The 27,513-nt window shown below is 41.9% G+C and overlaps 1 protein-coding gene and 1 long non-coding RNA gene across 2 annotated transcripts; one reads left to right on the top strand and one right to left on the bottom strand.

The window, feature by feature from the left end:
- The first annotated feature begins 16,151 nt into the window (after nt 1-16,151).
- LOC124864501 (serine hydroxymethyltransferase, cytosolic-like) lies at nt 16,152-23,441 on the top strand. The gene is made up of 8 exons (XM_047359306.1): nt 16,152-16,451; nt 18,328-18,409; nt 18,504-18,716; nt 18,849-18,962; nt 19,053-19,175; nt 19,512-19,628; nt 22,244-22,354; nt 22,461-23,441. Exons 1-8 carry the CDS (start codon nt 16,320-16,322, stop codon nt 22,631-22,633), a joined length of 1,065 nt encoding a protein of 354 aa, XP_047215262.1. The 5' UTR covers nt 16,152-16,319; the 3' UTR covers nt 22,634-23,441.
- LOC124864075 lies at nt 16,502-17,495 on the bottom strand. Its single transcript, XR_007037256.1, has 2 exons — nt 17,241-17,495; nt 16,502-17,168 (listed from the first exon to the last, which is right to left on the bottom strand). It is a non-coding gene; the product is annotated as an uncharacterized LOC124864075 (long non-coding RNA).
- Nucleotides 23,442-27,513: the final 4,072 nt, after the last annotated feature.

Consider the following 27,513-nt stretch of genomic DNA (forward strand, 5'->3'; position numbering starts at 1 on the left):
AATTACAGTAAAATCCTGAAAGTAAACCTGTTACATCCCGAAAAAGATTTGAGGCTGGATTGGAGATTCACCTTCCAGCAGGACAACAGCTCAAACGTAGAGCCAGAGCTATCAGGAATGGTTTGGATGAAAGCATGTTCATATTTGACATTCTTCTTTTTAATTGTAGAGTTTATGGCAATACTTGAACTCTGGTGTTCATAGAAACTCTCCATCCATTCAAATGAGCTATTTTGCTAAGATGAATGGGCAACAATTGAAGTTTCTAAGTGAGTAGAAGCAAACCCAAACCGATACCAACTTTAGGTGTTTTTATTTGTAAAACCTTTTGAAAACCATGTATAATTCTCTTCCACTTCTTTACAGTTGTGTATTTGTTTTGACACAAAATACAACCAAAATTCATAAAGGTTTGTGGTTGTAACAAAATGTGATAAAGTCTGAGTATGAAGCACTGCAGGTGGTACTTGCAGTGTGCCCATCTTGTGCACTTGAAGTTAAGCAAGTTCATAAAACTCTAAGGTTAAACTGAAGTAAGGTAAACTGAACTGCTGAGAATGCCCAACCAATAAAAAATGCTTGATTCTCGCCCCACCCTGAGGATTCGAGGAAGTCCCTAAACATTAGCTGCTGACATACCAACCTCCCAGGGCACAGGCAGGTGCCTAGCACCTGGAAAAGGTTTCTGCCCCCTGAATTCATAGAGACACAAAAATAGAAAGGAAAGAAAGGAGCAGTGTGTTTAGAAAGCACAGGCATTGTCTTTTTGTTGGAGCTGGGGGTACTGTTTCCAGCTCTGCCACTGACAGAAGGGTGTTATCAGCAGGTAAGAAGAACTAAGAATTTATTTAAAACGAACAACATTTTTATAATTAGCAATTTTGTTTGTTTACTACTATTTCCAACCAATGTCATCACACTGATCGCCACTTTTGAGCTAAGCACACTCAGTTCAAATTCAGTTTTAGACTTTTACATTCAGCAGCTGCTAAATTAAATCTCCCAAACTGAATCCAGTGGTTGGAATAAAAGGGTTCTAGGAAAGGACCCCTGGAAAAACGTACCTGGATAGGTTCACGCATTCATAACAGCCCTTTAAACCCAAACAGAAGAGGAAACAGTTTTTTGTGTCGTTTGAAAACTGATAGCGACAGGAGTCTCCATTATTTGCTCAGTATGGTTCAAAATGTATATCCATGAAATAGTTTCACGAGCAAACAGAAATAAAAATTAACAAAAAACAGTATCAGTTTAGATATGGAGCAAGTGCTGTGATTGGAGATCTTTTACTAACTGTGGCTGTTTATTTTATTTCTTGGTCATGTGCTGCTCAAGGTGTCCAAGTCTGTTTTTTTCTTGGAGAGCCTTTTGAGTAAAAGTTCACAATCCTGTAAAGCAGTGGTCACAAACTTGCAAAACAAGATAGGCCGGAACAAGGCAAAGTGCAGTCTCATCGGAGAACTATACAGGTCCTTCTCAAAATAATAGCATATTGTGATAAAGTTAATTATTTTCCATAATGTAATGATGAAAATTTAACATTCATATATTTTAGATTCATTGCACACAAACTGAAATATTTCAGGTCTTTTATTGTCTTAATACGGATGATTTTGCCAGTGGACCAACACCAGCAGCTGACACGGCACCCCAGACCATCACTGACTGTGGGTACTTGACACTGGACTTCTGGCATTTTGGCATTTCCTTCTCCCCAGTCTTCCTCCAGACTCTGGCACCTTGATTTCCGAATGACATGCAGAATTTGCTTTCATCCGAAAAAAGTACTTTGGACCACTGAGCAACAGTCCATTGCTACTTCTCTGTAGCCCAGGTCAGGCGTTTCTGCCGCTGTTTCTGGTTCAAAAGTGGCTTGACCTGGGGAATGCAGCACCTGTAGCCCATTTCCTGCACACGCCTGTGCACGGTGGCTCTGGATGTTTCTACTCCAGACTCAGTCCACTGCTTCCGCAGGTCCCCCAAGGTCTGGAATCGGCCCTTCTCCACAATCTTCCTCAGGGTCCGGTCACCTCTTCTCGTTGTGCAGCGTTTTCTGCCACACTTTTTCCTTCCCACTGAGGTGCCTTGATACAGCGCTCTGGGAACAGCCTATTCGTTCAGAAATGTCTTTCTGTGTCTTACCCTCTTGCTTGAGGGTGTCAATAGTGGCCTTCTGGACAGCAGTCAGGTCGGCAGTCTTACCCATGATTGGGGTTTTGAGTGATGAACCAGGCTGGGAGTTTTAAAGGCCTCAGGAATCTTTTGCAGGTGTTTAGAGTTAACTCGTTGATTCAGATGATTAGGTTCATAGCTCGTTTAGAGACCCTTTTAATGATATGCTAATTTTGTGAGATAGGAATTTTGGGTTTTCATGAGCTGTATGCCAAAATCATCCGTATTAAGACAATAAAAGACCTGAAATATTTCAGTTAGTGTGCAATGAATCTAAAATATATGAATGTTAAATTTTCATCATGACATTATGGAAAATAATGAACTTTATCACAATATGCTAATATTTTGAGAAGGACCTGTACAACAACCGTAAACCTGTTGATTTAACGACTCGGAAGAGAACAATGCAAAATAATAAATTACAGAATGAATGAATGCTTATGGGAGATCATCACCATCAACCATTGAAAACTGGTTTGGGTTATTTTGCAGTTTAACCTCAACTGTCCCATGGAAAATAACTGCAAATTACTGCTAAGGGCAATTTATAGGGTTTGTAAAAGTGCTTGAATTCCTTGAAAATTCTCGAATTTGAAATAAAGTGCTTGAAACTACCTGCCAATATGTACATATTTTTGATTCATTTTGACCGCAAAGGATGCTAGTATGTAATTTTCTCTGAGAGTGAGAAAACCACACTTTTTGGTGGCAGATTTTCATCACTAAGTATGCAGAGTTAGGCCAGCTGACAGCTGTGCCTGGTACAAGATCATCTAAGATGCCCCTCTGTTGTCTGTAACTATAAAAAAATATATATTATTTACCATTTAAAGACATGGTTCATACTGCATTCTATTTACTTCTTTCTCCTTTCATCTTCTCCCGTACTCTCCTCTTTCTCGTCCTATCTGCTCCATATAATTTGGATGTTTTGTTTCCCTCCTTAGAACTGATTTTATATGACATTTCTGTCGTACAAGGCTAACAATGAAAGAAATCTCCAAAAATAAATAAGCTATTAAATACATTACTATTTGTGGTAATTTGAATAAAAGGGGAAACTTAATATCAAAAAACAATTAGTTATTTTTTTAATATAATATAAAGGTCTCAATTTATCACTCAATGAAATAATTAAATTAGGAAATCTAATTTAAATTCTAAACAAATATACAGTAAAATCATATATAAAATAAGTTGTTTAAATGACTGTTTTGCTCCCTGTGCCAAAGTACGTAATAAAAATAATTTCTGCTGTGTCTCACTAAATAAACCCTAACATTTAATTGCTTTACCTGCACAGCAAAAAAGCTGCAGACCAGTCACTTTTTCTATAGTAGTGTTAGCCTTGCTGAGTGATTATGATTTGTAAGGTGGGGAGATAAGATAAATCATGATTTTCTGCAGCTCATGACCATGAAGGAAACATATTTATGAAAAATTACTAAAGATAAAAAATACATTTCTACGTTTATTTATTTAATATAAAGATAGATTTTTTGATGCATGCATCTCCAGTTTTATTCAAACTTACAAGTAAAAATAAAATTTTTGACTGTTTAAATTGTTGAGCCATGCAACCTTTGCTTTTCCATACATCCTGGGTCTAAACCCTTCATATTTTAGGCTTCTGCTTGCGTGACATGTTTAGATTTGAGCTCTAAATGCCATGGGTCAAACCTTTCTTTAAAAGTTGAGGTTCTACAGCAGGATCTTCGTTTCATTCACAGCTGTTCACCACAGACCGTGTGTGAAGAAGCGCCTGGTAGTAATCTAGAACAAGAAACAGCGCAGCCATTAATGTGTAACAACATCCAAACCAGGGGCGAAAATCCCATTTTATTGTTTGGGAGTGGACACTAAACAAATAAATTTCAGAGAGTAATTGTTGGGGGGGAAATGGAAAAAAAAGCTCTCTGCCTCTCTCTTTCCTGATCCTTGGCAATTTTTCAGCATGTTAAAATGATGTTATTGAAATTAATATTTGTAGTTATAGCATTGGTCTTTATTAGTCCATATTTTACCCCTATACAGGTTTTTCTATGTTCAACCAGCAATGTCAACAATGGTATTAGGGGGAAGTTAGCAATGGACCATCTTTATGATTACATCTAACAGATTTTTTTTGCATCCTGCTGTAATTTACACTTTAGTCCATCAAAGTAGTTTTAGAAGAAATTGAAGCTCACAGTTCAAAACTTTAAAGAAATACCTTCAAAAATAATCTAACAAAACCAAACTCCTCCTTAGAAATATATATTTAGTTTAGTGTCAACAAACAAAAATTCAACAACATATTACAACTATGCCACAAAATATGCCAACTGAAGTTGTACATTGTAACAGTTTGCCTATAAATAAAATGTTTTACACACTATCTAACTTGGATCACTTTAGATGTGCTTTTATTAAATATTACTATATTATAATAAAAAAAAAATTCTGTATTTACAATGATTATTGGGGGGGGGGCATCTTTTTGGAAGGGGGGAACACATCCCCTTCGTCCCCCCCAGGATTTCTGCCTATGCTCCAAACGTCACCTATTGGACCTAGAACTTCTACTAGCAAAGACACACAACAGGTCTGAGAAAATGTGTTATTGACATTAAAGCAGAGGACACAGAGATGATAGAGGTCCAGCGGTATCCTGTAGGTAAGAGTGGAGCTGGAGAGACAACCGAAGGTAGGCTGTACCTGCAGCTTGAGGAGTGTTCTTCAGGTGATATACACGGTTCTATTTCTTTATATTGTTAACTTTTTTTATTACCCTGTTCTTTTGTGGACTCTTTGAGTAAAGGAGCAAGGAAAGGAGTTAGTCAGTTTTAAGTTCTCAAAAAGCCAAAGCCTAAGTTATTTTTGACCACATAGAAAGATGAACAACGCTGGGCCCAATCCGCAGAAAGGGCAAAGTATCGTCTTGGGCACGCAAATCCTGTACAACGGGTTGGACTTAGACACGCACCGCAATCTAATTGGCCATATGCTAATACCGTTGGCAGGCCAGGCTCTGCACACATGAACTCACTGGAATATACTACAAAAGTGTGTGAGTGTTGTTCTCAGGTTAGTATCTAATTGCAACAGACCTATTGATAGAAGGCCTTAAGAATACAATTCAGCCCTGTTTCTCAGCTCTAAGAACATCGTATGAATGCAAAGAGAAGTTACATGAAATAACATAAAACTCCCACATAAACAGATGCACAAACTAACCTGTCTAATAAACGTTTAAACACAGCTAATAATTAGTAAATGACTAATATAAGTTAAAACACGATTAATCACAAAAAGTAAATTCTAACAATCCCCTTTTGACATAATTTTATTATGTCAATAAAACAGAAGAGGGAATATTATGCTTCCCACCTGTATATTCCCAGGTGGGAAGCATGGAAATGTCTCTCTTTTGAGATACATTTTACATATATAATGAGTGTAAACGTGTGTTATCAATGCATGAGGCACCCTATATGTTAGTGACTATGTATAAGCATTTTGTTTTTGCCCATGCAAGTGGAAATAGTATACAGAGCTAATGTGGAAATATCCTTTTCTAAAATAAACATAATGATAACAATAAGGCATAATCAAGGTAATCACACACACAAAAACAAATTTTTTAAAACAAGTTTAAGTCTTATGATTATAACAACTAAATGCCTAATATCAGTAGCATCTATCATGGTACCGGGAACTGAACCTCTTTAAGTACAACCTTCTATAATCTACTGATAACTCCGTTATTAATATAAAATTTATAAAAGTGGTTCTAGAAAGAAAACAATCCCAAAAGTAAAAGAGAACTAGCATGCCTCTAAGTGTTTGCTCAACTAAGTAAAGGTTTGTTTAACCTTAGCAAATTGTGTGAAGTAGGATTCAGGGACAGTAACAACAAGCGTTTTCTCCAGAATCCCAGGGGTCAGAGGTAGACACTAGTGGAACAATTTCAGCCCTATGTTTGGATAATTGATCAAATGGAGGTGCAGGAATTTTGTCATAAATATCTGTAGTGATACATTTTAGACAGAGGTGCCTGATATATGCAATGCCACATAAAATGAATATAGTTATTGCCCCAAATATTGACATGATGAGGGTTTTCCATTTACCAAAAGTTCTGTGGAGCCAGTCAGTTATGGAGTTATCTATACCTGAATGCTCTGCTAATTCTACAGACATAGTTTGGAGACCAGACAGTGCTTGGGTTTTAGAGCCATCTGGGGCTGTGTTATTAGAAATAAAAACACAGCACTGACCTTCAAACATAGCACACACTCCCACCTTTTTCAGCTAAGAGGAAATCAAGAGCCATTCTGTTTTGATAAGACATCAAGGAGGCTACGGCCAGTTATCCAGTCATGTAATCCAGCAACCGCACCTTCAAATCATATTGACAGATCTTTGAATATTGAAATGAACATAATTAATTCTGTCCATATTTTTACTTATTGTAACTCCATAGAACAATGATGATTCAAACACTGAAGCTATTTGATCAACTAATTTACATTAATCAGGAACAGCTCTGGGAACTTCCATTGCATCTATGTAAAGGGACAGTGGATAAGGCACCTTTAAGGGTTTACAGGAATCCTTGGGCAGTGGTGTATGCCTCCTACAACTGCCTATCCTAAACCAGAAGGATGCAATGGTCAAGACTGCGCTTGAAATGAATTCAATACTTTGTGGCTCAGTTTATGCAAAAAAAGTTTAATCCAAAAAATATATATTTGGTATTTTTTCATTTAAATATGCTTTTAGCTTTTTACAGTAATATCATTACAGTATTTCTGTTGAAAAAGTTGTCAATCTTCTCTTGCCTTTGCCTTTTACTTTTCTGCATCTAAATTATACTAAGTGACAAAAAGACAATTAAATGCTTAACAGTGTCATGAATCTGACTGACACGAAAGAGAGACTGCCTTTTCAGGCTAATGTATGCTAGCACGTCCAGAAAAAAAATATGTTAGCATTAAGCAATTTGTATGTCGATACATACCAGTGCATCCCTGCAAATACAAGGAAATATGCCCTGGGTGCGACGCCCATGTCCTCGGGATTCTCAGTCATGTGTTGTTGCATCAGGCAATAATAATCAGGTCTCATTCAAAGAAAATGGTGTGGTACAGTGAGCACTGCTGGTCTGGGCGGGGAGCAAACTATAAAACCATCTATTGTTGCTGCTTTAGCAGAACAATCCCTTTCTGTACTGATGAGGTTGAGTCTATTTTATAGTCTATGGCCAGATTGAAAACACCCTATGCATCCTGTTTGTCTTCCATCTGTAGTCATGTCATAAACACAGATATATTTTTGTCCAGTATATGTATTCTTCCCATAATTTGTTACATGACAAAATTAGGCGGTGCAAAGAGGATTGGGTGGCGGACGAAGGTGGAGACCTCAACGGCCCAATCCCCGGATGCTTAGGCTGGCTCTAGGGACGTGGAATGTCACCTCGCTGGGGGGGAAAGGAGCCTGAGCTTGTGCGGGAGGACGAGAGATATCGACTAGAAACTAGAAATAGTCGGGCTCGCCTCCACGCACAGCGTGGGCTCTGGAACCCATCTCCTTGAGAGGGGTTGGACTCTCTTCTACTCTGGAGTGGCCCACGGGGAGAGGCGGCGGGCTGGTGTGGGTTTGCTTGTTGCCCCCCAGCTCAGCCGTCTCGTGTTGGGGTTTACCCCAGTGGATGAGAGGGTTGTATCCCTGCGCCTTAGGGATGGGGAGAGGTCTCTGACTATCATTTCAGCCTACGGGCCGAGTGGTAGTGCAGAGTACCCTGCCTTCTTGGCGTCCCTGTCGGGGGTGCTGGATAGTGCCCCTCCCGGGGACTCCATTATTCTGCTGGGGGACTTCATCAACGCCCACGTGGGGAACGACAGTGACACCTGGAGAGGCGTGATCGGGAGGAATGGCCTCCCCGATCTGAATCCGAGTGGTGTTTTGTTATTGGACTTCTGTGCTAGTCACGGATTGTCCATAACGAACACCATGTTCAAACATAAGGGTGTCCATCAGTGCACTTGGCACCAGGACACCCTAGGCAGGAGGTCGATGATCAACTTTGTTGTCGTATCATCAGACCTTCGGCCGCATGTTTTGGACACTCGGGTGAAGAGAGGGGCTGAGCTGTCCACTGATCATCACCTGGTGGTGAGTTGGATCTGCTGGAGGAGGAGAAAGCCGGACAGACTCGGCAGGCCCAAGCGCATAGTGAGGGTGTGCTGGGAACGCCTGGCGGAGCCCTCGGCCAGGGATGTATTCAACTCCCACCTCCGGGAGAGCTTCGACCAGATCCCGGGGGATGTTGGAGACATAGAGTCCGAGTGAACCATGTTCTCTGCATCTATTGTCGATGCTGCTGCCCATAGCTGTGGCCGTAAGGTCTGCGGTGCCTGTCGTGGCGGCAATCCCAGAACCCGGTGGTGGACACCGGCAGTAAGGGATGCTGTTAAGCTGAAGAAGGAGTCCTATCGGCTGTGGTTGGCTTGTGGGACTCCTGAGGCGGCTGACGGGTACCGTGAGGCCAAGCGTGCTGCGGCCCGGGCTGTGGCAGAGGCAAAAACTCGGGCCTGGGAAGAGTTCGGTGAGGCCATGGAGAAGGACTACCGGTTGGCCTCGAAGCGATTCTGGCAAACCGTCCGGCGCCTCAGGAGGGGGAAGCAGTGCTTTGCCAACACTGTTTATAGTGGGGGCGGGAGACTGCTGACCTCGACTGAGGACATTATCGGGCGGTGGAAGGAGTACTTCGAGGATCTCCTCAATCCTGCCATCACGCATTCCCTGGTGGAAACAGAGGCTGGGGACTCGGGGTCGGACTCTTTCATCACCCAGGCTGAAGTCACCGAGGTGGTTAAAAAGCTCCGCGGTGGCAAGGCTTCGGGGGTGGATGAGATCCGCCCTGAGTACCTCAAGTGTCTGGATGTTGTAGGGCTGTCATGGTTGACACGCCTCTTCAACATTGCGTGGCGGTCGGGGACAGTGCCTCTGGACTGGCAGACTGGGGTGGTGGTCCCCCTTTATAAGAAGGGGGACCGGAGGGTGTGTTCCAACTACAGGGGGATCACACTCCTCAGCCTCCCTGGTAAGGCCTACGCCAGGGTATTGGAGAGGAGAGTCCGACCGATAGTCGAACCTCGGCTTCAGGAGGAACAGTGTGGTTTTCGTCCCAGCCGTGGAACACTGGACCAGCTCTATACCCTCTACAGGGTGCTCGAGGGTTCATGGGAGTTTGCCCAACCGGTTCACATGTGTTTTGTGGACCTGGAGAAGGCATTCGACTGTGTCCCTCGTGATGCCCTGTGGGGGGTGCTCCAGGAGTATGGAATCGGGGGCCCGTTATTAGGGGCCATCCGGTCCCTGTACGAGCGGAGCAGGAGTTTGGTCCGCATTGCCGGCACTAAGTCGGACCTGTTCCCAGTGCACGTTGGACTCCGGCAGGGCTGCCCTTTGTCGCCGGTCCTGTTCATAACTTTTATGGACAGGATTTCTAGACGCAGCCAAGGGCCGGAGGGGGTCTGGTTTGGGGACCAGTGGATTTCGTCTCTTCTTTTTGCGGATGACGTGGTCCTGCTGGCCCCCTCTAGCCAAGACCTACAGCATGCGCTGTGGCGGTTCGCAGCCGAGTGTGAAGCGGCTGGGATGAGGATCAGCTCCTCCAAGTCCGAGGCCATGGTACTCGACCAGAAAAGGGTGGCTTGTCCTCTTCAGGTTGGAGGGGAGTTCCTGCCTCAAGTGGAGGAGTTTAAGTATCTCGGGGTCTTGTTCACGAGTGAGGGAAGAATGGAGCGGGAGATTGACAGACGGATCGGTGCAGCTGCCACAGTAATGGGGGCGCTGTGCCGGTCCATTGTGGTGAAGAGAGAGCTGAGCCGAAAAGCAAAGCTCTCAATTTACTGGTCGGTCTACGTTCCTACCCTCACCTATGGCCATGAACTTTGGGTCATGACCGAAAGAACGAGATCACGGATACAAGCGGCTGAAATGAGCTTCCTCCGTAGGGTGGCCGGGCACTCCCTTAGAGATAGGGTGAGGAGCTCGGCCATCCGGGAGGAGCTCGGAGTAGAGCCGCTGCTCCTCCACATTGAGAGGAGCCAGTTGAGGTGGCTCGGGCATCTATACCGGATGCCTCCTGGACGTCTTCCTCGGGAGGTGTTCCAGGCACGTCCCACCGGGAGGAGGCCCAGGGGACGGCCCAGGACACGCTGGAGGGACTATGTCTCTCGGCTGGCCTGGGAACGCCTTGGGCTCCCCCTGGAGGAGCTGGAGGAGGTGTCTGGAGAGAGGGACGTCTGGGCGTCTCTGCTGAGTCTCCTGCCCCCGCGACCCGGTCTTGGATAAGCGGAAGACGACGAACGAACGAACGACAAAATTAGGGTAGTACCATTTCTGTTTGATCTTCAGTAAACTGAAATGTCATAAAAACCCAGGTGTGGTTAACCAGTGATTCTGTAATAGGGAAGGGACAGACAGGAACAGACAAGTTGACACTGGTTTCAGTTTGGTTTGTTGGATTAGAACTGATGATGTGGACTTTACTTTGGTTTATTTTCATTTGTTGGGCTTCCCACTACTAAATTGGTATTACAATAAGCAGAGAGAGAACACGGAGGATCATTAAGGAGGTCTAGTTACCAAAGCCTAATCTCCATAGTGGAGTCTTCCTAAAGGGAGTTACCTGTCGGGGTCTGTCCAGTCTCTGGTGAGTATTCATCTCCGTCATTGTCCGTCAGTAAGGTTCTTAAGTCAATCCATACCTCAGTCAAAGTTTTCTGGGTGGGATTTTCAGTCTCAGCACTATGTGTTTTGTGGATCCAGTTGGGGTTGTTTGGTTTTTGGTTTCTGATTTTTTTCTTATGTTTTTCACAGTTAAGGTTTTGAATCATGCTTCTGTTATTTTCCTGGTCATGCTTTAGCTTTGTTGTCTTGTTCATGTTTTGTCAAGTTTGGTTTTCGGATCTGGTTATGCTTTTGCTTCATGTTTTTTCTAGTTTTTGTTAGTTTGTGTTCAAGAGTCTCTGTTTTTACCGCAGCCACGTTTTGTTCTGTCTGTCAATTAAGTTTATTCGGTTAACCTGCCCAAACTAATCTGTCTCCTAGCTCCACGTGGTTTACTTTCTATATATACACTCCTGTTCAGTTGTTCTTCACGGAAACATTTCTCAAACCAAGACTTGTTTTTTTGATCATGCCATGCCTGTCTTGCCTGCCCGTTTGTTTTGTTCCTGCCTCCTGCTGAGTGTGAGTTTTTGTTATTAAACCTTTTTTCACTTACCATCACGCTGCCTGCTCGCCTGCATTCTGGGGTCCTATATCTCGCAAACCTTAACACTTCCACCTAAGAAAAGACCAGTTACGTTAATTGACCTTCCTTAGAACTCAGTTTCCCACTTCAGCAGTTGAGGTGTTGTGATCTTCCTTGGTGAGTATCTCCGTGTCCTGTTAAGAAATACACATCACTGTGTTATTCAGTTGTTTAATAAAAATAGGACTTTTAACTACAAATTAATTCGAACAATGAGGGATGTGGATGCATGCGTACAGAAATGTCATAGATAATTTAGGTAGTCCCAGCCTGGGAAAAATACATAGTGTCTGATAACACATTAGATCTTGTTGGATTTGGAGCTCATTTCTAAGCCAGAGCCCTAGCCTGAGATTTACCAAAAAAGGCAAGGTGTAAATGCTTGAACATAGTTAAAGTCAAAGGCTAAGGGATGACAAATACAGCAAATGTGTTCCTAACGTTAGAGCCAAAAACTGGGAAATTGCAAATATGGTACTGTATATGTGATGTCTGGATGCATATAGGATGGCTGTGTTCAAAGATCAAGAGGACTTTTTTTACGTTCGGCTTAAGATTCCTCCAGATCGCTGCACAGATCTGTACTTTTTGATACAGGGCTAATTCAAATAAAATTCTCCTTTGTTCAATGAAGTTCATGTTGACAAGAGTGTTTTCATGGAGCATTCTCACATCAGCAGTTTGAAGGTGACCAACCCATCATACGTGTCAATGGTTTATAGACAGATTGACATATTAGCATGATGCCCCCTTGCTCTGCAGGAAATGTTAAAAACATCCTAGCCAGATTACTAATCTATGACCTATTTTTAAGGTAACCTTCCCTATTAAAAAGATTACCTTAATAGAAACACAAATACAGGAGGTGACTACAAATCATTATATTATGGTTAAGAGAGTTTTGTTTTTCAAAAAAGGCCTGTGAAGAAAATCCTAATCCTAATATTTAGGTCTACAGATGACCTCCTCCCACAAGTCTGACATTCTACAACACTCCAAGCACGCATCTGTTAAGTCCATAATGTGCTTCCTAGGAAAGAATGACCCACCAACAGGGTGCGGTAGGGTCAATTCCATGATTCAAAAGATTCCTATTACTATGATGGGTAACAATCGACACTGAGTATCCCATAGGGACAGATATTGTTCTGTAGCACAGTGGTAACCCCAACACCACCTCTGAAAAAGCAGTGGAATAAAAAGCAATAAGTTGTGGGCTGGCCCCTGTACCTGTTGGCTGGCAGAGAACTGCACAAGCAAATCTACCCCTGGCTGAGGTGGACACATACAGGTCCTTCTCAAAATATTAGCATATTGGGATAAAGTTCATTATTTTCCATAATGTCATGATGAAAATTTAACATTCATATATTTTAGATTCATTGCACACTAACTGAAATATTTCAGGTCTTTTATTGTCTTAATACGGATGATTTTGGCATACAGCTCATGAAAACCCAAAATTCCTCTCTCACAAAATTAGCATATCATTAAAAGGGTCTCTAAACGAGCTATGAACCTAATCATCTGAATCAACGAGTTAACTCTAAACACCTGCAAAAGATTCCTGAGGCCTTTAAAACTCCCAGCCTGGTTCATCACTCAAAACCCCAATCATGGGTAAGACTGCCGACCTGACTGCTGTCCAGAAGGCCACTATTGACACCCTCAAGCAAGAGGGTAAGACACAGAAAGAAATTTCTGAACGAATAGGCTGTTCCCAGAGTGCTGTATCAAGGCACCTCAGTGGGAAGTCTGTGGGAAGGAAAAAGTGTGGCAGAAAACGCTGCACAACGAGAAGAGGTGAGGAATATTGTGGAGAAGGGCCGATTCCAGACCTTGGGGGACCTGCGGAAGCAGTGGACTGAGTCTGGAGTAGAAACATCCAGAGCCACCGTGCACAGGCGTGTGCAGGAAATGGGCTACAGGTGCCGCATTCCCCAGGTCAAGCCACTTTTGAACCAGAAACAGCGGCAGAAGCGCCTGACCTGGGCTACAGAGAAGCAGCACTGGACTGTTGCTCAGTGGTCCAAAGTACTTTTTTCGGATGAAAGCAAATTCTGCATGTCAGTCGGAAATCAAGGTGCCAGAGTCTGGAGGAAGACAGGGGAGAAGGAAATGCCAGAAGTCCAGTGTCAAGTACCCACAGTCAGTGATGGTCTGGGGTGCTGTGTCAGCTGCTGGTGTTGGTCCACTGTGTTTTATCAAGGGCAGGGTCAATGCAGCTAGCTATCAGGAGATTTTGGAGCACTTCATGCTTCCATCTGCTGAAAAGCTTTATGGAGATGAAGATTTCATTTTTCAGCACGACCTGGCACCTGCTCACAGTGCCAAAACCACTGGTAAATGGTTTACTGACCATGGTATCACTGTGCTCAATTGGCCTGCCAACTCTCCTGACCTGAACCCCATAGAGAATCTGTGGGATATTGTGAAGAGAACGTTGAGAGACTCAAGACCCAACACTCTGGATGAGCTAAAGGCCGCTATCGAAGCATCCTGGGCCTCCATAAGACCTCAGCAGTGCCACAGGCTGATTGCCTCCATGCCACGCCACATTGAAGCAGTCATTTCTGCAAAAGGATTCCCAACCAAGTATTGAGTGCATAACTGTACATGATTATTTGAAGGTTGACGTTTTTTGTATTAAAAACACTTTTCTTTTATTGGTCGGATGAAATATGCTAATTTTGTGAGATAGGAATTTTGGGTTTTCATGAGCTGTATGCCAAAATCATCCATATTAAGACAATAAAAGACCTGAAATATTTCAGTTAGTGTGCAATGAATCTAAAATATATGAATGTTAAATTTTCATCACGACATTATGGAAAATAATTAACTTTATCACAATATGCTAATATTTTGAGAAGGACCTGTATAACTCAACGTTCTTGGAATAATTAGGCAATGCTAACTTTGGTGCCTCCTGTAGCCTCTGCTTCAGTGCTACAAATGTCAGACAGCCATCTGGTATTCAGGTTAGTTAACAGTGCAAGCGACTATTCCCTATCTCTGATAATAGTTTTCAAATTCCCTGTTAATTTAGTGTAATCTTCTACCCATGCAGAAGAATAGGCAGCAATACCAAGAAACATCATAATATATCTAACTGTCCTGGGCTTTGGTGCCTTTCAAATAGCTTCCAGGTGGCTATATAAAATGCTCTGATGTTCCTTAGTTATTAATTGTCCCAAATTACCCACTTGCTCCTTAACATATTCTAACTTTTTCTGAGAAATCTTGTGACCCTTTTGTACCAAGACCTGCAGTAACCTAATTGAATCCTTGTGACATGTTTCCCTGTCTGGAGTGCAAATGATAATGTTATACACATAACACTGTTCAATATTTAGCCTATGGCCTCTAGATCGTCTTTCAGAACTTTATTGAAGATGTGGGGCTGTTAAATCCCATGGGAAGACTCTGGTATTGATAAAACTATCCCTGATTGTGTGGCTTTCTTTTGATGTCCTCCAACAGTCTAAAAACAGCCAGACATTCAAATATGCTCCCAGATGGGCGCGAAGAAGTGCAAGTTGTTGTCAATAAGGGGAGTTAGAGGATTCTTCATTAAACATCCATTTGATGAGACTTTACTGGTTTATACACATGACTTAGGTGTAAGCAAAGTCATAGAAACCTTTTGTCATTGGGAGATGGGGTTTGCAAAAATGCAACCATTTAAATGGCATCATTTTGATTTGTTTGAGGGACAAGAGATAAAAAACTGGATGCTATCCCAAACAAGGAAGGACAATTGATCACCTAGAATCATCTAGAGCAAACCAGGCTTTGCATTTTGTAACCCTTATTATTAAAGGCTAACTGATGAGGCTTCATGAGCAATAAAGATTTCCTAAAAATTGCAAAGGAAATATCTGGAGTTGTACTTTACTATGGGATCTACCTAAAGGCCAATTTGTTTTAGTAGCAATCTAAGACCACAAAGGATCTAACATGCACACAAGAACCCTAACAAATTTGTACTGATTTCTTTAGACAGCTCAGGTGGTGTTTTAACAAAAGTATTTGAGTGTCTGTAAGATTTTCATGTATTTCTTTGATTAAAGAGATTACATTTTACTTGTTTAGATTTCTTCCCTTTGTGACCAGAGAATTAGCAACTATGTCTCAATCAAATGGCCACACTGTAAGTGAAGAAGGGTGGGAGTCACAGAAGAAAATAATGGTGGAGCCTCTGGCTCTCAGCGACTTAGAGGTTTGTTTTCACAGGATTTTTGGAAGACTGTCTATTTCTTTATAAATGAGATAAATATTGCTACATATGATTTGTAAAATTGCCTCAACAATCCCTAAGTCAGACAGGGTTTGTGTTTCAGGTGTTTTCTATTATAAAAAAGGAGAAGCACAAGCAGATGTATGGTCTGGAGCTGCTAGCATCTGAGAACTTTACCAGCAGAGCTGTTCTCGAGGCTCTTGGCTCCTGTTTGACCAACAAGTACTCTAGAGGGTTTCCTGGTCAGAGGTACATTTCTTGTTCCAGTTTTTGGAAGCTTGACTGTACCTTATGATACAATGGATCCAATGTAGTAATGGATACTATTTTATCATGCATATTCTTTAATAAATATAGGTGTATTGCATCTGTTTAGCTACTACTACAATGGTTTGGAGTATAATGATGAACTGGAGACACTTTGTCAGAGGAGGGCCCTGGAGGCCTTTGGTTTGGACTCTGAGAAATGGGGAGTTAATGTGCGGCCATACTCAGGTATGAAATCCTAAAAAACTTGCCTCTCAAATTTGTTATGCTATCTTCACACATCTCCATGTTTCTATGTAAGGTTCCCCTGCTAACTTTGCGGTTTACATGGCTGTGGTGGAACCACATGGTAGGATCATGGGCCTGGACATTGCTGATGGGGGCCACCCATCGCATGGCTTCATGACCGATAAGAAAATCTCAGCAACATCCATCTTTTTTGAAACTATGCCATACAAGGTTTGAGACACAGTAATCTTTTAAAGGATGGTCAGTTGAATACCCAGAAAAAAGGTTTAATGATTTAATCAATTGTGGGATACATACTTGGATGGAGTACAAGCTGAAGAAGGGTTACATAAGTAGACTTCAATACTCTAAGCATGTCTTCCACAGATTCCAATGCTGCTCCATTAAAAGCTTTGACCAGAACCATTACAAAATGCAATCAATCCAAATCTGACACCATAATTTTGTAACCATGGTCACAAAAGGCACCTAAATCTCAATGCATTCAGTTTGGTAGTGATAAATTGCAGGAGAAGCAATAGAACTGTAGGGTTTTAAGGGGAGGCTTAAAAACTACTCCAAAATGACAGCATTTGCGTAGATTACAATTTCTACTTCTGTTGTTACTCAGACAGACATCGTTACTCTGATGTAAACCAGCACTCCCCTTTCTCTGAAATCTGCCACCTGAATACTTCATTTTAGCAATAAAAGGTAAATTTATGTGGCATATGGTAAAAGTTTAAACAAAGCAGATGCTGTCAGACACTCCTTTATTTGGCTCAGACCCAGAGAAAAATGTCGACCGTCTTGTGATTTTGCAGCAGGAATTTCATGACCAGAGACAGAGAACCCAAATTCAGCCAAGCACAAAGTGATAAGTTAATAGGTTTATTCAGAAACTCAGGATCAGAGAGCAGGAGAACAGCAGTCAGCTTCCAGGAACCACTGAGGACAGAGAGACTAGTTAGTGGCTGAATAAAACTCAGGATTTGCAAGGAGTTAGATAAAGCCACTAACCTTCTCAGTCTGGAGATGAGAAACAGAATCCAGAGGAGGAAGTGATCCAGACAGTTAATGAGGAAGCGTCCGACCGACTGAAGTTGGATTGCTGACCGATTCAAATCCTCCGGGGAATCAGCTGAAACTGACAGGAACACAGAGAGCTGCGATTGTCCTCTTGACAATAATTCCAGGCAGACTTAAGAGCCAAGCGGGCTCAGGCTGAATAAACCAGTGGTTAGGCTGGGGCGTAAATCCAGGGACAGAAACAGGGTCGAATTCCAGGGCTAGAGGCGTCAGACAAGGGGCAGGCAGAAGCATGAAACCAGAGGCAGAAAACAGAGTCAAAATCCAGAAATCCAATCTGTCAGACAAGGGGCAGGCAGGCAGGCAGGCAAAATCCCTGAGGCAAGGCAAATTCAGAGAACATGATCAGTCAGGAAGAAACGCCAGATAACTACACAAACGTTTTTGAAAATCTGGCACCGTCTGCCTGTCAGAGGGCTGTATATAACTGCAGCTCCACAGGTGTGTGGCATGATGGTGATTGCACAGCAACGCAGCAGCAGACAGATGAAGCAGATGAGTTGATTGCATGAGTCCAGAGCAGGCAGACGGGCCAGAATCATAACAAGGAAACTTTGGAGAAACCAGTTATTGACATCTTTAACAACCCAATCTGTGGATGTGCAGGTGTTTTGTCCTGTCAGGGGGCAACAATCTGCCTATTAACCACCACAGCTATCTGTTGTAGCTGTTGCAGCTTTAAAAAACAGGAAACAACAATGATGGTTTATGTATTGTAGTATTGTTATTCGTAGGTTTTCCAGTTCTAAAATAAGACAAAAACACCATTTGACTAAGTTTCATTGTAGCTTTCAATCAACCCCTGTCCATTTTGGATGTGCTTATAATTGTGATGACCTGTTTTGATGCCATATCGCTGTTCTTTGAAGAATTTCCAGGTCAGTTTTCATGTTCGGACGGTCATCAGGTGTTATATAAATAGTACAATTTTCTCTAAAATAAATATTAATTCAGTATGTAAATTAAAGGCAGATGATTTATGTATCTTAAGCTGAGGGTTTTCTGAAATTGTTCCTAGGTGAATCCAGAAACTGGCTACATTGATTATGATAAACTGCAAGAAAATGCACGACTCTTCCACCCCAAACTCATCATTGCAGGTACTTTATTGCACAAACACATACAGATTATACACCCTCTGTTGTGTTAGTACATCAAAATAACTACTTTACTTTTTTCGCTCCACATTTTAAGGAACAACGTGTTATTCCCGTAACCTTGACTACGCCCGTTTGAAACAGATTGCCAATGAGAATGGTGCATATCTGATGGGAGACATGGCACATATTGGCGGATTAGTGGCTGCTGGAGTGGTGCCCTCACCCTTTGAGGATTGTGACATAGTTACAACAACAACTCACAAAAGTTTGCGAGGCTGCCGTGGAGGACTTATCTTTTATCGGAAAGGTGGGAAAGAACCCTGAAACTTTTCTAAAACATATATCTGATGCACCTTTAATATTGTCATGATACCTCTCTGCCCATGTTCATTCATAAAGTTTTTTATGTTTCCCTAATGGACTTTGTTTTCTCCATAAGGCATACGGAGTGTGGACACCAAAGGAAAGCAGACTCTGTACAACTTGGAGTTTTTGATCAACCAGGCTGTGTTTCCAGGGCTGCAGGGAGGACCACACAACAATGCTATTGCAGGTACAATAATTATTATCATTTGGCTTTCATCTTGACATCTTTGGATTTACAGCAGCATCAGTGTCAGTGAGGTGTGTCTGTCACTGCCAGGTGTTGCTGTTGCTCTCAAACAAGCCATGACACCAGAGTTCAAGGCTTACCAGTTGCAGGTTCTCGCTAACTGCAAAGCTCTATCCAGCACCCTTATAAACCTCGGTTACAAAATTGTCACTGGTAGGTGTCCCATGCATAACTTATCTTAGGCTAATTAGAAATATTCAAAAAGAAATTGTTTTAACATTAATGAATAAACACTTCTAAAAAATCAAATGTACTTTCATTTAATTGTTCAAATTAGGGGTCCTCAATTCCAATCCTCAAGAGCTACTATCCTGCAACCTTTAGATGCATCTAAAAGTTGTTGGATAGTAACTCACAAGGACTAGACTTGGGCACCCCTGGCTAAGACAATACATTTTCTATTATTGTGAGTAATGTATGTGAAAGGAGTTCATAGCTGGGGTTTCTCTCTCCTATGTCTTTTTTTGCTCTCTGTTGCTACCTGTGCAGGTGGTTCTGACAACCATCTAATCCTGTTGAACTTGCGTAATAAAGGAACTGATGGAGGACGAGCAGAGAAGGTCCTGCAGGCCTGTGCTATTTCTTGCAACAAGAACACATGTCTAGGTATTCTGTAGGTGACTATATATACTATGTTTAAGATGGGCTGCCAATGGTAAGACTAAGGGCAACATTAGTGATACAATAAGTTAGAGAGACGTAAAGGAAGTATTGTTGCCTCAGATGTCACCCAAATTAACAACCATGAGAAACCACAATATTATGATAAGAAGGAGGTTACTGTGACAACAGAAAGTGTTTATGAACTTAAGCAGGGCTTAAACAACCACTATGAAAGTTGCTGAATACAGTGGACATGGAACCTATGGTAATTATTAAAACCAAGTATCTGGATTAATAAACAACTTCTGATCTAGTGTTACAATGTTTGCAACAAGAATTTTCTATCCCAACAACTGATGACAGACATGCTTACCATCATTATAATACCTACCATCCGAGTTTGGGCACCAAGTTTTACTGACAACCTGTGAAAGCCTGAAAAGGTTAGCTCCCTTTATTTTTTAAAGTGAGGTTCTCTGAAGTTATTGGTAAGGTTCCATTAACTGTAGTGTCTTGGGCGATCCTCCAGATGTACCCCAGTAACTTTGGTGTTTCATTCAAGATGGTGGCTTGGACACTCACAAAGCCTTGATCTTTCTTCTTTCGCATAGTGTACAGTATCAAGGTGTTGAAGTTGTGAAGTACTGTCTTACCTTTTACTGCGGCAGGTACTTGACTGTGGCTAACATCATAGTGTTATTCATTCTTTGCCATTTGCCTGTGAAATTCCTAGAATATTTTCGTTCAGTACCTTCTGTTGTTGATATGAATATCTTTTTGGACCCCAGTTGGGATTATTCATTATTGTCATGATAGCTTTGAATACGACTCTAGTGCTGGCAACAATTACAGAGACAACAGGAAGGTTTGAATGGTTTATTGAGAACTATATAAAGATGAATGGGTCTTCTGGCTTTCCAGCAAGGTTCTGGTTTGGCACTGAGGAGGAGAGGCAAGTGGTTATTGCTCAAAGAATGAATGATGAAAATATGTTGCAGATAGATTCTTACTGTTAGCGGTGATGGAGAAGGTTCAGGAGTAGGTGAGTAAATCCATAGAGCCTGAGATTGGCAGGCGGGGGTGAATTGTGACTTTTTCTAGGAATGGCGATGGAGGAGCGGGTAAGCGTAGAAGGATGAACAGGCAGTTGAGCGTGTGGTAAGTTGCTAAGTGATCTAAGAGGCTGATTTCAGGAGCAGTGAGGAGAATCCCGGAAGGGATCTTGAGGGGGTTTGGCTGGATGGCACAAGGAGCTGGAAAGAACAGGTTTGATTTGGGAAACAGAAAATTTAGGTGAATGTGGGGTTGAGATGGAAGTTTAACGTGGAGGGTGTTAAAAGAAGGCCACATAAATTAATGAGCCTAATGGATTAGGTAAAGGTACATAGAGACGTCTGGGAGGAATGATCTGGCCCATTCTGAAGAGAGGATTGGAATTGGCTCCCAAGAGAGAGCCGCAATTGTTCAAGACTGAAGGAGGATGTGTTCTGGTTAATCGGTTGCATCTTCGGATGAGAACTGTCGGAAGAGAGCGTCAAGCTTAATGTTCCTGGATCCTGGGCGTTATGTGATAGTGAAGTTGGAACGAGGAAAGAGCAGTGACCAACGTGACTGACGAAAATATGAACCTTTAGATGATCGTACATAGGAGAGGTTTGTGTGATCAGTTCAGATGATGACTGGTTGCTCTTCTAAAGCACAGGTGTCAAACTCCAGGCCTCCAGGGCTAGTGCCCTGCTACTTTTAGATGTGCCTTTGCGTCACCACACCTGAGTCAAATAATTAGGTCATTAGCTGTAGAACTAGACTGCACATTGACCAGGTAATTCAGCCATTTGATTCAGGCGTGTTGGACCAGGGGACACATCTAAAAGTTGCAGGACACCGGCCCTCGAGGACTGGAGTTTGACACCCCTGCTGAAAGCTAGCTTAATGGCTGGAAGCTCTCACTCTCCAGTGTTGTAGTGCATTTCTGTGCTGCTATATGGGTCCGTTTCCCTTGACATTTGGTGTAAATGCTGTTAGGGCCTAGAGAAGTCTAAATGCAATACTTTCACGTGATATTTCCTTTCCCCATTTCTATTTTCCTTTTTAGTCTCACCCTAAATATTTATTCATTTATGAATAAATTCCAGTTTTTTCTTGGACAATTATTTTTTATTGAACCTTTATGATGGTCTGACAGCTGGCTAGTCTCCTGCCATGTTGGCTTTAATTCCCTTCTTCTATTTGTGGTTTGCAGTCTTGTAGCTAAGGATCCCAAGGTATCCAGCTGAAGTAGTGTAGGTTAGATTATTGGTCCCTATAATGGTCCCAGCATAATACTGCTTTAATGTCCTTTAAAAGACCTTGAAAGGGCATTTTATGATTTTGACATGGCCAGATTGTTGCAAGGATGCTCTGAAGACAATCTGGTCCACAGTAGCACTTTGTGAGATGGTAGTAGGCAAAGCCAAGAGGCTAGACTACTGTGCAGAGGCAATAGACAAACAGTCTTATTTATTTTATGCAACGATCTTTTTGTAACAGTTTTCAAATGTTATTTTCTTCAGAGAAATTTTAAGATGAAGTGTTTATAAAATTGTGCTCATGTTTACATTAAACATATTTTTCAACAGGTGCAAAGAGTGCTTTGCTTCCAAATGGTCTGAGGTTTGGTTCTCCAGCTCTGACCTCCAGAGGTTTGAAGGAGGAAGACTTCAAGAAAGTGGCACATTTTATTCATAGAGGTAAGCTTTGAAAACAGGTTGTTTTTGCATTAGTTACCAAAAGACAGAGACTTCCACCTAAACAAAAATATTTTGCGGAAATGATTTGGTGTGCTTTCTCCTGCAGGCATTGAGCTTACTTTGGAAGTACAGGGAAGTTTGGACCCCAAGGCCACCCTGATGGAGTTCATCCAGGCATTGGCTCAGGGGGTGAAGTTCCAGCAGCGAGTCGCTGAGATCAGAGCTGAGGTGGAGGCTTTCACTGGGCAGTTCCCCATGCCTGGCCTTCCTGAGCTATAGAGAGTAAACACTCGGGCATTGTTACTGCTTACTGCTCAAACCGAGAGATTTGTTTATGTCTTTAAAACAGGTGGTGGTCATTTCTTCGCCATTTTGCACCTTTGTAGTTTTGGTTGTTTGGCAATATGTGGGTAAGAAATTGGGTTGGGATGGCAGTGGGCAAATTCAGAGACAACTAGGAGCTGGTTGTTATGGCATTTCACTATTTGTTATCTTTCTATGCTGTTTTGTTCCTCATTTATTTCATACCCGATTTCTTTTCAGGAACAAAAAGTAACTAGGATAGGACATCTAGCATGGGACATTTTGGAACGACCATTTGTCAATTCATAGCCACCAGGATGAGGTTTTTTTTACCTCTTTGCCAATTATTTAAATTACATTTTATAATCTATTCATAGTCTACTGTAGGGAGACTGGGTAACATGACTGCACTACATAATGTTTACCAGCAGGATATCAGTGGGATTTGTTTTGGTTTGATCAAGGGTCTCTGTCGTAATTCATAAGAGTCAACTGGCCCAAACAGGATTCAAAGCAATTACTGGAACGGGATCCAATACAAAATCTTCTTTGCTGATATCTTATTTACTTGGTATAGTTACAAGCTTTGTTGTTGTAGCCAGGGTGTTTGTCACTGTAGCTTAACATAAAGAAATAACTGTAATACTCTTGTAAATCACTGCTGATGTATTGTTTTGACATTTATGATGCCTTGACAAGTTGTTTCAGTGTATAATGCAATGTAAGATTCATAAATGACCATTCTGAATGTAAAAAAAATATAATAGAATTTCATAAACCAAAATCTTTGCAATAATTTATATTAAAATGAATCAAACAATGGTTAATGCATTTCTACAGTACTTATGTTGCAACATTTAAATTTAGAGAAATATGTCAAGTCAGAAGAATTCATAGGAAAAAAAGTCCAGTTTCAAAAGGACCACATTTAATGCAAAAATATCAATACCAATTCATTACAATATGAATCACACTGTTTAACTGTAGTTTTGATCTTGGCTCACCTATTTAATTATGATAATTAATTTCCAGAGTTGGGCTGCACGGTGGTGCAGTTGCACTGTTGCCTTGCAGCAAGAAGGTCCTGGGTTTGATTCCTGGCCGGGGGTCTTTCTGCATGGAGTTTGCATGTTCTCCCCATGCATGCGTGGGTTCTCACCGGGTACTCCGGCTTCCTCCCACAGTCCAAAGACATGCCTGTTAGGTTAATTGGTAACTCTAAATTGCCCTTAGGTGTATGAATGAGTGTGTGCGTGGTTGTTTGTGTGTTGCCCTGTGATGGACTGGTGACCTGTCCTGGGTGTACCCTGCCTCTCGCCCATTGACTGCTGGAGATAGACACCAGCTTCCCCGCGACCCACTATGGAATAAGTGGTAGAAAATGACTGACTGACTGAATTTCCAGAGTTTTCAGTTACTTTCTGATCTTAGCTGTAACAAATGGGATTAAGAGCACTTTAAAACATATTCTTACAAACTAAAGCTAAAAAAAAAGGTAGTCACGTTGGTCACCCAGTGGAAAATGTTTATGCAACCACTTACTCAAGCAGCTTAATTGTAAAGGAAACGTCCATATTGATAAATGACACTACAGGTCCTTCTCAAAATATTAGCATATTGTGATAAAGTTCATTATTTTCCATAATGTCATGATGAAAATTTAACATTCATATATTTTAGATTCATTGCACACTAACTGAAATATTTCAGGTCTTTTATTGTCTTAATACGGATGATTTTGGCATACAGCTCATGAAAACCCCAAATTCCTATCTCACAAAATTAGCATATTTCATCCGACCAATAAAAGAAAAGTGTTTTTAATACAAAAAACGTCAACCTTCAAATAATCATGTACAGTTATGCACTCAATACTTGGACGGGAATCCATTTGCAGAAATGACTGCTTCAATGCGGCGTGGCATGGAGGCAATCAGCCTGTGGCACTGCTGAGGTCTTATGGAGGTCCAGGATGCTTCGATAGCGGCCTTTAGCTCATCCAGAGTGTTGGGTCTTGAGTCTCTCAACGTTCTCTTCACAATATCCCACAGATTCTTATGGGGTTCAGGTCAGGAGAGTTGGCAGGCCAATTGAGCACAGTGATACCATGGTCAGTAAACCATTTACCAGTGGTTTTGGCACTGTGAGCAGGTGCCAGGTCGTGCTGAAAAATGAAATCTTCATCTCCATAAAGCTTTTCAGCAGATGGAAGCATGAAGTGCTCCAAAATCTCCTGATAGCTAGCTGCATTGACCCTGCCCTTGATAAAACACAGTGGACCAACACCAGCAGCTGACACGGCACCCCAGACCATCACTGACTGTGGGAACTTGACACTGGACTTCTGGCATTTTGGCATTTCCTTCTCCCCAGTCTTCCTCCAGACTCTGGCACCTTGATTTCCGAATGACATGCAGAATTTGCTTTCATCCGAAAAAAGTAATTTGGACCACTGAGCAACAGTCCAGTGCTGCTTCTCTGTAGCCCAGGTCAGGCGCTTCTGCCACTGTTTCTGGTTCAAAAGTGGCTTGACCTGGGGAATGCGGCACCTGTAGCCCATTTCCTGCACACGCCTGTGCACGGTGGCTCTGGATGTTTCTACTCCAGACTCAGTCCACTGCTTCCGCAGGTCCCCCAAGGTCTGGAATCGGCCCTTCTCCACAATCTTCCTCAGGATCCAGTCACCTCTTCTCGTTGTGCAGCGTTTTCTGCCACACTTTTTCCTTCCCACAGACTTCCCACTGAGGTGCCTTGATACAGCACTCTGGGAACAGCCTATCCGTTCAGAAATTTCTTTCTGTGTCTTACCCTCTTGCTTGAGGGTGTCAATAGTGGCCTTCTGGACAGCAGTCAGGTCGGCAGTCTTACCCATGATTGGGGTTTTGAGTGATGAACCAGGCTGGGAGTTTTAAAGGCCTCAGGAATCTTTTGCAGGTGTTTAGAGTTAACTCGTTGATTCAGATGATTAGGTTCATAGCTCGTTTAGAGACCCTTTTAATGATATGCTAATTTTGTGAGATAGGAATTTTGGGTTTTCATGAGCTGTATGCCAAAATCATCCGTATTAAGACAATAAAAGACCTGAAATATTTCAGTTAGTGTGCAATGAATCTAAAATATATGAATGTTAAATTTCCATCATTACATTATGGAAAATAATTAACTTTATCACAATATGCTAATATTTTGAGAAGGACCTGTATGTGTCATATCTACGGTGGTTTGTGTGCAGGCTGCATGCAGGCTGTGTTTTTGTGCTCTGTGTTCTCTCTATGCAGAGTATTACTGGCAGGTGCTACTGCACAGGTGTTGCTCATCTGAGAGAAATCAGCTGGGGTACTTATGGAATGGAAACCCAGAGGGAGGCGTCAGCTTGTTTTCTCACTTGTTGTGGTAACAGCTAGTCCTCTGCTTCTCTCCAGTCTTGCTTCCAAGCAGTTTTTCTAATCGCCTTGTTTTTCTCCACCTGCCTTGCAGATCACCCTTCGCTGTAGGAAGTTGTGGAACCTTTCTGGTCTCTGTTTTCACTCGTGTCACGTTCAGAGGAGTTTGAACTCCAGCCTCGACACCTCAACCTTGAGCCTCCTTTCTACTTCCAACTCCAAGCCCAGCTTCTCAGGAGTCACCTTAGAACACTCGTCAACCTGCCTGTCCCCCTCCAACGTTAAAACTATCCAAACATAGTGGCGATTCCTGGAAGAGAAGAAACAAAGCGCTTCATCCTCTGAAAACTGTTCACAGCCTGTCAGCTTCAAGCCACCGTGGAGAAGCACTTATTTTACCCCGGTCTTGCCAAGAACTCAAACCCTGTAAGTCAGCATCTAAAAGAACACATTCACAGTTTCTCCGTTTCCACCCAGAGTCTTTACCAGCTTCTGTCTTTCTCCTTCAGAGAGACCCCGTGTTTGTCCACCAGCTCCAGCCCTGGTTCCAGTCTGACCTCTTATCCGTGTTTCTAAATAAACTGTTAAAATGCTGTCTTTGTCCTTGTGGTTGTGTATCTCGGAGTCTAAGAAAACCCCATTATGACACTATGAGTTAACAATAAAAATCCATCCATCCACAGGTTTTATATGAATGTCAAGTCAGAGTTTATAGAGTCCATAGAGTAACACAATGCACTTTCCATCAACAAATAAAAAAATAAAAACAAATGCAATGACACAAAAATTGTGTCGTACTGTATGACATTATTGACATAGTGTAATGTCAGTTAATGACATCTACAAGATATACACATGGCTGCGGATAAGGTAACGAGAACGTTGTAATTTAATTTCTCTGCAGAAATGACAATAAGCCACCTCTAGGAGCACAACTAGCTTTGCAGTGAAGTTTCAGAGTCTGGCACTAAAGGACTGAAAAATGAGAACAATGGTGTGTGTGAACAGTTGCATGTCAATCTTGTAATGAACAGGTGACCTGTTCAGTGAGTGGAGTTAAAATTTCAAGTAATTCATAAGTAATTATGAAATATCACATGATAAATACATTTTACAGAACTTGAAAGGAATGAGTTTTGAGATTAAAAACAACTTGGCTTTTTTTTGGTAATGTAATAACCCAAAGCATACCCAGTATTCCCAGTACAAATGAATGAACTGAGAGGCTCTTTTTAACCATCAAAAAAAGAAAAGAAAAAAAAAAAAATTATGCACAACCACACCATTAGAACATATTTATAAAAAAACAAGATGCAATTACAAAATTTCTTAAAAAATAAACATTTATATTTAAAACCAAAACATAGCTTTGGGAGGAAAGGAAAGCTTTTATTTATGAACTTTAAAGTAGGGGCCTTTCTCAGATCTATGGATAGCACATTCTCTTTCATTGGATCATAAACACAAAAAGTC

This window comes from Girardinichthys multiradiatus, chromosome Y (genome assembly GCF_021462225.1).
Source record: "Girardinichthys multiradiatus isolate DD_20200921_A chromosome Y, DD_fGirMul_XY1, whole genome shotgun sequence".
Lineage (NCBI taxonomy): Eukaryota > Metazoa > Chordata > Actinopteri > Cyprinodontiformes > Goodeidae > Girardinichthys > Girardinichthys multiradiatus.